Genomic DNA, 10,443 nt, shown 5'->3' with positions numbered 1-10,443 from the left:
GCTGGAACATACAAACCAAGAAGCTATTGCTTTGTATTCATACATCTTGAGTTTTTAATATGATCAACAGACTGATGATCAAGCTTTCAGCTCCAAGGTGAAGTGTGTAGGATTTAAAAAACACAAACAAACTGTGAAATGAAATGAGCTCTGCTATTAACACATCCTCATCTGAGATAATAAACCACAGCTGTAATAGGCAATAAGGAAACAATGGACATGATGAAGCTGTAACCACACAAATATTTAATCTAAAATTCCTGCTCCAAAGCAAACACGTCTCATTTAGTCATTTCCCCGTTTCCTCCCCCGTCTTTTCGGCCTGCCACCTCCTCAGAGGGGAGGGATTATTGCAAGGGGAGGAAGTGAGGAAAAGAATGAAGGATGTAAGAACCGATAATTGAGAAGGGCTCGTGTCTAGACTGTTTTGTATTTGGCTCGGGGAACTTCTACCGTTCGACTGGTGCAGTGAAAAGAGTTTTTAGCAGTGATCTAATGAAAGAGTCTGAAATGAAGAGGAGGAGGCAGAGTGGTGCAGGAACTTGGTGTGCTTTATTAGCTACTGATTGAAGGTAGAGGACGTGCTTTAGCCAGGACCTAAATAATCAGGAGAAACAAAACACACATTTTACTAGTGGCCAGCCTTCGTTATAAAGGAGGGAAAACTGAGGCTTGGCGCAGAGAGCTTCTCATGATTTCATCATGGAGGAGGTAGATGGTGACTTACTCCTTTCTAACGTTCATATTTTCTCTACATGGACTCTCCGTTAAAAGGGTTACATGAAACTTTTCGAGCCCGTTGTGTTTCAGAGAAAATACGTTGGACAAAAAAATGATAAATAACGTAAATGAAATGTTTGAAATGTACAAAATCAAAGGGCCAGTTTGTGTGTTAGCCTCGCTTTTCCAGGACAGGAACAGAATAGTTAAAACAATCTAACACGTTGTCATTTGTAGTAGGCACATTATGTATAATCAGATCTATTTATATGGGTCATGGCATGAAGCTAATATCACATCCACAGGGAGCGGGGGCAGCAGCATATTAATGATGACAGACTCCACGAGAATCACAATACAAGTAAAATACAAGTACAGACACTACAAGCTACACATTGCACTAAGCCACAGCTGTGATCACAGGAAGACCGATGAGTTTGCCCTGTGGATGCATCGCGCCCACTACGGAGGGACCGTGGGCGGGCTCTGTCTTTAGATTGCTTCAACGTAGTTGGCTGGCAGCATGCCGGTCTTGCCGGTACGCTGAACAGTACCGTACATCCAGCCTTCGTCGATGGACTGCACGTTGACGATGACGTCGCCGTCCTTGAAGGACACCTCGTCACTGTCGGCTGCGGTGTAGTCATACATGGCACGCACGGTTTTCTGAAGGAAAGAGATGGACACACTTGACAAACAAGCAGAAATTTTAAATTCAGCTTCTTTTCTTCAGGCCATAAAATAATGTAACTGATGTACTAAAATAATGATAATCCCACTGAACGTTTCAAACCTGCTTTACCTGACCACACCAAGCATCACCTGTAGCATCACTCCCCACAGGAGAAAAGTTAAACCATGTAAAGCGAATGGAGTGTATGTACAATATAAATATATGTTACTAACCCCGGTAGTAGAGGGGTGTGAGGGAATGGAAGAGACTGTGGTCTGCTGGGTGGCCACTGAAGATGACCTCTGCTGCAGCTCCACGGTCTTCACAGTAGCATGCTGGTAGCCTGAAGATGTTAAAATAACAAACAGATTAAGTAGAGGGGAAATTATTCTTCACTCTCAAGTGTATTTGTTGCTGTTTAGTCTGATGAGGGTTACCAATAGAGGAGGTCATGAAGCCATTGCTGTAGAGGGACATGTGGTGGTCAGCATCCTGGGACACCTCAGACTTCTCATCAGCCACGCCGCTCAAAGCGCTGGTGGAGCGGGAGTGCTCCTTGCTGCGACGCTGAGCTTGTACTGTCAGAACAGCATTAAGACATTATTTCAAATGCGTATTATTTATTTAACTATCAGTGACACACCTGCTTCACACACGAGAAGCAATACATAATCCTTTGCCAGTCACTTAGCTTCCCTGACATTTAATGATAACTTTGAATAAATCCATCGGGAGCATAACTAAAGCTTTGGCTCTCTGAATCGATCCTCTAGAATTTCAATCACCTGACATCATGTGCAGACTCCTGGACTGGATGTTGTCCTCAGCGGGGTCGTAGTCAAACACAGAGCCGGGGTTTGTGCGCCACACACGCAGATCTGAGGAGATGAATAGATCAGCCGATAACAGTCCGTATTACAGTTTTGCTTCAGGTATGTCTCTCCAGAATGTAATTTTGAGGTATTTTGTCTTTCAGTTTTATTTATTTTTTGCTAACAAGCTAACAACTCCTAAAGCTTAGTGCTTGCTGTTGTCGTTACCAGTGATGGTCTCCTGGTCGTGCTCTATGGCACGTCTCCTCTCCATCTCCACCACGCGCCTCTGGATGCCACGGTAGCTGATGTCGCTGAAGTCCTGCGTGTTCTTCTTCACACGCTCTGTCACAATATCAGTGGTGGTGGGAGTGAAGCTGCCCTTGCTCTTCTCAAAGTCCTCGTGGTATCTCACCTGAAGTGCACAAATACAGTAAGTGAAGCTGCAGGGCGGATGGACCCATTTTGCACGAGCCAACCAAACTGGCATCGATGCCAGCCTCCACTTTAACTACTTAAAATACTAAAATGTGTTGTCTGTCTTTTTTCTCTATACCAAACCCATTATTTCTCCATTATTGAATCAATTCTAATTTTAGTTTGTCTTTGTGTAGCAACATTGTTTAAGACTGGCGACCAGATTCTTGTTTTGAATCATTTTGAGATGATGAGGTGTCAAAGAGTACTGAAGCCTTACTCTTCAAGTAGTCAAGTAACAACGAAAGCACTTTTCCACTTAGAACAGAAATTAATCAAACAAGCACAAAAACTTACCCCAGAAATGATACGCTGAGTCTCCCTGACGCGCCTCATCTCAGGTGTGTCCAGAACAAAGGCGGCTTTGCCCTGGACCTGCTTGCGGAAGCTGTCAGAGTACAGAACCTAGAAATGACAGATCAAAAGTAGTAAGGATCTAAAATATTTCACACTCCCAAACCATCATTCAATAGCTGTTAGCATCCACAGCACAAGAGGTGTGGTCAGAGAGACTTAATGCCAAGAGGACACAGGCAGCTGCTGGGATGAGCTATGACACTACTGGGATGAATTAGCAGGGAGACTTTTATTAAGTGGGCGAATTATTAAAAGGAAATAAAGTTATTTTCCAATCTTCAGTGGGAGACCGAAAGGAATAAGATCAAGTGGGAAAACAGCAGGAGAGATTAGCAGTGATGATGTGCACAGGCACACCACAGCTGGAGGTATTAAACATATTTAAAAAAAAAGAGAGAGAGTGCAGTCAGGTGAATTAATACGATTAACAAGAGCCAGGGGGACACATCAGAGTTAGAGAAGGGTTAAAAAGAGGTAGGAGTAGAACATTTCTTCAGCAGAACATGTTCTACAGGTTCTGAAAGGTACCGAGCTAATGTTTTCTTGGTTCCTTTTCACCCGCTCCATCTCTGGAGTAAACACCACAGGCGTTCCCTTGGCTGAACTGTCTTTATACAACACCTACAGGGCAGAAGCACAGCACCCCGAGGGGCCAATCAGAAACTCAAACATACAGACCACGCACACCTATAGGACTGCTTTCATTGACAAGGAGGAGTTTTCTGGAAATATCTGAGATTGATTAAACTCAGAGAGGTCATTTCTTTAGTTGGTGGCATTTTTTTGGTATATTATTTTGGTATATTTAAGCAGCGTCTGAGAAATTGGTCCTATAGAGTGATCCATCCTGGTAGCTCCTGCTGAGCAGCCAGGATCTCTGCTGTACGTGGAGACAAACATCCCTAATGCTTTAGCAGGAGATTTAGCTGTGAAGTGGAAATTAAGAGCAGCACACAGCAGCTTAATGTGAAGAAAGATGAGCTGCAGGTTAGAAGATAGTAGACTCACAGACCAAAAAGGAAGATTTTATTCAGTTTAGGGGACTGATGATTGAGGATTAAAATAATAAAGAGAAAAAGGCAAGGGTGTAAATTAGATGGATGGGCAGTCTGGGCCCTGGATGGAGCTTGATGAGATGAGCAAGAGATGATGAGGAAGGGGGAAGTGTATGATAGGCATTATTATAGGACTCTACTGTTCACAGTTAGGAGCAAACGTGGTACGGTTCCACTACCGAGCTGATGTGCTTCTGGGTTTCTTTGACTCGCTTCACTTCAGGGAGATCCGGTATAGCTGTTCCTCGACCCAGAGAGTCCTTGTATTTTATCTAACCAAATAAAATTTGGGGATTCGTGCAGAGAAAGTACAAAAAAAAGTAAGTAACAGATCAATAACAGAAAAACACGCAGACAAAAAGCCACAAGCGGCACCAAAAATCACAGCAGAGACAGAACATGAAATTAAACACACATCGTTCCCTAAAAAATAAAGAAGCAGGTTTATGTTAGACACACACAACAACTACTGGGAAGATCTACTGGAGGCTAAGGAGAATTGTTATGGCACTGTTTGAGGTGGAGGGATGAACGGATGCAAATCGGAGACTAGGGGTTCACTGCAGTGGAGTACCGTGCTAATATTTTGCTGATTGCGTTTAACTCTCTCCATTTCTGGCGTCTCTGATATTGATGTGCCTCCTCCCACGCCTTCTTTGTATTGATGCTTTGAATAAAACAGCACAAAAAAGTCAATTATTGTTGTAACACACTCAAAAGATGATTAGTTTTCAATTTAGGAGGGAAGGAAGGAATTTCAAAAAATTAAAAAAGACAGAAAAATTCCAAAGCGGAGTAATAAGGAAAAGGGAGGGTATTTTTGTCTCGTAAAAGGAAATGACGTATGGAACATGGTTAGGATGTAGGAGGGGAAAACCAGCGCTAAATACAGGAAAGGTAAAGTTTTCTAGATAAGTAAGATGAGATCAGAGGGCGTTTGGGGGGAGTTATTATAAGGAAGTCATATTAGGGTCACTGCAGTCTTTTTCCTCTACCAGGCTGATATTCTTCTGGGTTTCTCGGACCCGCTTCACCTCAGGCAGATCTGGTATGGCTGTGCCTTGACCCACAGAGTCCTTGTACTGTATCTGCCCATTGCACAAGTTACACAGGTGCAAAATCAGACGGTGACAAACAAAAGCACAGTTTGTACTGTAGACACATACACAGGCAGCTATTCATAAAAACAACATGAACACCTGAAATGAGAGGATACTGATTTCCAGACATATTTATGTATATTTAAAGGGACTAATGTAAAAATATGCAGGTTGTTTTCAGCGTGAGTGATGTTTAGTTTAGTTTATTACTTCAGGGTTCACATGAAATTAACAATGAGTTATTACGCAAGCTCTAAAAGTCCCCTGTGGATGATAAACTGTGAATTATTTTACAGTGGAAACAAGAAAAGTCCTCTAATGAGTTATAAAAATGAAATATTAGCACGAGGACAGATATCTGTAAAAAGAAAGTTGAATGTAAAATCATTATTTGAAGAGATTAGATGTGATGGCAGGTCTGGTTTTACTCTTTGATGCTAGAGGAGGAGGAAATATGGAGGGAGGAGTGGCTGAGGAGTAATGAGGTAGGGCAGGGTCACTCTGTTGAGTACCGTGCTGACGTTGCGCTGGTTGCGTTTAACCCTCTCCATCTCAGGGGTCTCGGGCAAAGCTGTTCCTCCTCCCAAATCCTCTTTGTACTTAATCTTACACGGACGAGGAATCAAAGCATAAACGAGTGGTTAGCCTCACCGAGCGCTAATTTACTTATCTTGCACCTTTGGGAGCACACGTCAACAAAAGCACACAGAATGAGACAAACATCTATACAAACATTTAACAAAGAACGCACACATTTCAGGTGTTGACTTCAGAACAACTGAAATGAAAAGGTTACTGATCATATCGGTTTTCAGACGCAGGTGCATGTGGGTGATGCTTAGTTTAGTTTATCACTTCAAGGTTCAGATGAAATTAATTATGAGTCTGTTAAGTCCTCACAGTCCCCTGTGGGTGATAAGATTCAAAGTATTTCACAGTGGAAACACCATCTGTTTACACTATATCACCAAAAGTATGTGGATACACAAATAATACAACCGTGTTTTGTTGAGACTGCATTTTAAAAGCATGGACATTCATGTGTTGCATTTACTGTTGTGTTTGCAGGGATTTGCTCCACATCAGCCACAAGACTCTTAATAAGTTCAAACGCTGAGCCTGCATGATGAGGTCTGGGTTCTGTCAGGGTCCAAATATAAAAGGCTTTTTTTCATGTACCCAAGTCTGTTAAGTCCTGTAAAATGAACAAATGTGAACTAACAGCCCCAAACAAAGGCACAATAAAGTCTCCACATACTTTTGGTCATCTAGTTCTTAGCATCTAGGGATTCTTTCTGGGCTCCAAAAAAAAATTAGAATGAAAAACAGGTTTCTGCAAAAAACAAAAACAGTTGAATATATAATTATTATTTGGAGAGATTAGATGTGATGGCAGGTCTGGTTTTATTCTTTGATGCTAGAGGAGGAGGAAATATGGAGGGAGGAGTGGCTGAGGAGTAATGAGGTAGGGCAGGGTCACTCTGTTGAGTACCGTGCTGACGTTGCGCTGGTTGCGTTTAACCCTCTCCATCTCAGGGGTCTCGGGCAAAGCTGTTCCTCCTCCCAAATCCTCTTTGTACTTAATCTTACACGGACGAGGAATCAAAGCATAAACGAGTGGTTAGCCTCACCGAGCGCTAATTTACTTATCTTGCACCTTTGGGAGCACACGTCAACAAAAGCACACAGAATGAGACAAAATCTATACAAACATTTAAAAAATAAAGCACACGCATTTTGCCTGATTACAACACTTTGAGCAAAGCGTTTCACACCACAACGTCTGCACTAAGAGTTTTAAGTAAAGGTTAAAGTATAGAACCAAGGGTTAAGAGTTAGTTACACAAATTAAAAACTGCTTGTTTTGCAAAGTTAAAAAAAATAAAATAATTTGCTCTAAATAAAGAAGGGCTGCATATCAAGGTTTGTTAAAAAATGTGGAACGCCAAACCCAAAAAAATTAATTCAAAGAATTATGTAAAAAATGTGATATTAGAAAAAGTTAAGAAAAAATATTACGGAGTAGATACCAAGCTGAAATTCTTTGTATTCTCTTTAACACGCAGCATTTCAGGAGTGTCCTTTACAGTAGACACTTTGCCCTTTATGTTTTTAAGGTCAGCCTGGTATTGAAGCTACAAGGAGAAAAACAAAAGTGCAGTTAAGATGTTTCACAATGAAAAAGAGGTCAAGTCTTCACGTATATCCCTGATTAAGGCACAAAACTAACTGGAGTAGAACATTAAAACAGTACATACAAACAGAGGCGCCTCCAGAATTTTTTCATAGGGGTGGCCATGTGGGGGCCACAACTAAAAAAATGGGGTAGCACAGCAAAAACAGAATTTCCCGTTTTATTATGCAGTTGTGAAATATACAGTGGGGCAAAAAAGTATTTAGTCAGCCACCGATTGTGCAAGTTCCCCCACTTAAAATGATGACAGAGGTCAGTAATTTGCACCAGAGGTACACTTCAACTGTGAGAGACAGAATGTGAAAAAAAATCCATGAATCCACATGGTAGGATTTGTAAAGAATTTATTCGTAAATCACGGTGGAAAATAAGTATTTGTTCACCTCAAACAAGGAAAATCTCTGGCTCTCACAGACCTGTAACGTCTTCTGTAAGAAGCTTTTCTGTCCCCCACTCGTTACCTGTATGAATGGCACCTGTTTGAACTCATCATCTGTATAAAAGACACCTGTCCACAGCCTCAAACAGTCAGACTCCAAACTCCGCCATGGCCAAGACCAAAGAGCTTTCGAAGGACACCAGGAAAAGTATTGTAGACCTGCACCAGACTGGGAAGAGTGAATCTACAATAGGCAAGCAGCTTGGTGTGAAAAAATCAACTGTGGGGGCAATCATCAGAAAATGGAAGACATACAAGACCACTGATAATCTCCCTCGATCTGGGGCTCCACGCAAGATCTCATCCCGTGGGGTCAAAATGATCATGAGAACGGTGAGCAAAGATCCCAGAACCACACGGGGGGACCTGGTGAATGACCTGCAGAGAGCTGGGACCAAAGTAACAAAGGTCACCATCAGTAACACACTACAACGGCAGGGAATCAAATCCCGCAGTGCCAGACGTGTTCCGCTGCTGAAGCCAGTGCATGTCCAGGCCCGTCTGAAGTTTGCCAGAGAGCACATGGATGATACAGCAGAGGATTGGGAGAATGTCATGTGGTCAGATGAAACCAAAGTAGAACTTTTTGGTATAAACTCAACTCGTCGTGTTTGGAGGAAGAAGAATACTGAGTTGCATCCCAAGAACACCATACCTACTGTGAAGCATGGGGGTGGAAACATCATGCTATGGGGCTGTTTTTCTGCCAAGGGGACAGGACGACTGATCCGTGTTAAGGACAGAATGAATGGGGCCATGTATCGTGAGATTTTGAGCCAAAACCTCCTTCCATCAGTGAGAACTTTGAAGATGAAACGAGGCTGGGTCTTCCAACATGACAATGATCCAAAACACATCGCCCGGGCAACAAAGGAGTGGCTCCGTAAGAAGCATTTGAAAGTCCTGGAGTGGCCTAGCCAGTCTCCAGACCTCAACCCCATAGAAAATCTGTGGCGGGAGTTGAAAGTCCGTGTTGCTCGGCGACAGCCCCAAAACATCACTGCTCTCGAGAAGATCTGCATGGAGGAATGGGCCAAAATACCAGCTACTGTGTGTGCAAACCAGGGCCCTGTGCTTCGTACGTCGCTTACTACATCCAAGATCAAATGAAACATCCAAGACCAAACCATTGCGCTAACTGTGAGCTCGCTAATCCGGTTCCCCGAACACACCTGCTGTTGACGATTAGTACAGCTGGACGCAGTAATGTGACATCACTGGGTGTCGTAAAAGGGGCTACGCATCGATAGTGGAAACATTGATCGGCAACCCTCTGATTGGTCGGCGAAAATGTCGACGGAGCGCGCTCGGCTCGGTATTTTTCGGCAGCAGAGCAAGAACTCTTGAGTGAGGGATTTCAGGAGTTTCAGAGTTTAATCAGAACGCAAGGGAACACTGCAAAGGCTGCAAAAGCAAGGAGAGAGGGCTGGCAGAAAGTTGCTGACAATTTAAACTCGTAAGTAATTTAATAATAACAATAATAATGGAGTGGGTTTATATAGCGCTTTTCAAGGCACCCAAAGCGCTTTACAATGCCACTATTCATTCACTCTCACATTCACACACTGGTGGAGGCAGCTACAGTTGTAGCCACAGCTGCCCTGGGACAGACTGACAGAAGCCAGGCTGCCATATCGCGCCATCGGCCCCTCTGGCCAACACCAGTAGGCGGTAGGGTAGATTTATCATATCACACTATATTATCCAATATTATATTACATTATATTATATTATAATATGTTATATTATATCCCCTTTCACATTAGAGCCACAACAGGACCCACTAGAACATGGGAACAGGTAAAAGTGAAATATAAGAATATTCTACAGAATGGTAATATTTATCACTTATATTGCTTTTCGTCTCTTGGAAAGAGACCCTGGAATAATCTGTTTGTTTATAACAGCAACCAAGAAAAGGGCAGAGCAAAAAAAAGACAGGTGGTGGTCCTGCACCCCCTCGTCAACAAGTTGGTTAAGTAAATAATATCCTCACGGGAAAATCGATATCTCTCTATGAGCACACTGTCGCGCTGAGCTAAAGGATCCTGTCTGTCCCGCAATATACGCTGAATTCTGAAAACTCTCCTTATCAATCTTGCACCTTCCGCAATGGGTGGCTCGCGTATACGGACAGGACACGGCTGCGACAGACTTCCCAAATCCACCTTCGCTTTTATAGCCGTGGTCTCTCATCTTGATTACACGAAGTAATTTACAATTACTACTCTGAAATATGAATTACATCTGTAATAATCACATACATGTAATAGAATGTTAATAGTACATTTCCCTTTTTAAGGAAATGACCTGTATGTATCTGTGTGAAATCAATAAATGGATCAGGTGCTGCATTGTCTTTAGTTACATTGATGTTATTTATTTATGGTGAAACAGTGGTGGAATATCGCTGTTGCTTTCGTATAAATGAAGCGGGCATACCTGCGTGGCCGCGATCTAATCCTGTTTACATAAAGTAAACCTGCTCCCCAGCAGGTTTACGCTTACGGCTCTGTTGCTATGACAGCAAATCCCGGATGGGCTTCGGGGAACCGAACGATCCAGGATCACGCGAAATCGTCAACAATCTAATTCAGCTAACTCACTTAGCGCGGT

The 10,443-nt window shown here is 42.7% G+C and overlaps 1 protein-coding gene across 1 annotated transcript in view; it reads right to left on the bottom strand.

The window, feature by feature from the left end:
- Positions 1-533: 533 nt before the first annotated feature.
- Positions 534-10,443, bottom strand: part of neb (nebulin) — a 69,081-nt gene continuing 59,171 nt past the window's right edge. Inside the window, exons 128-140 of the mRNA XM_080291026.1 lie at positions 7,225-7,329; positions 6,687-6,779; positions 5,707-5,799; positions 5,090-5,182; positions 4,669-4,761; positions 4,274-4,366; positions 3,568-3,660; positions 2,980-3,087; positions 2,434-2,620; positions 2,179-2,271; positions 1,831-1,971; positions 1,627-1,736; positions 534-1,386 (exon numbers count right to left, since the gene is read on the bottom strand). Coding sequence (XP_080147152.1) covers positions 1,213-1,386; positions 1,627-1,736; positions 1,831-1,971; positions 2,179-2,271; positions 2,434-2,620; positions 2,980-3,087; positions 3,568-3,660; positions 4,274-4,366; positions 4,669-4,761; positions 5,090-5,182; positions 5,707-5,799; positions 6,687-6,779; positions 7,225-7,329 — 1,476 coding nt within the window. The 3' untranslated portion in view covers positions 534-1,212. The remainder of the gene's footprint in view (positions 1,387-1,626; positions 1,737-1,830; positions 1,972-2,178; positions 2,272-2,433; positions 2,621-2,979; positions 3,088-3,567; positions 3,661-4,273; positions 4,367-4,668; positions 4,762-5,089; positions 5,183-5,706; positions 5,800-6,686; positions 6,780-7,224; positions 7,330-10,443) is intronic.

Source organism: Astatotilapia calliptera, chromosome 16, assembly GCF_964374335.1.
Source record: "Astatotilapia calliptera chromosome 16, fAstCal68.1, whole genome shotgun sequence".
Taxonomy (NCBI): domain Eukaryota; kingdom Metazoa; phylum Chordata; class Actinopteri; order Cichliformes; family Cichlidae; genus Astatotilapia; species Astatotilapia calliptera.
This window is presented reverse-complemented; position numbering and strand designations above follow the sequence as displayed.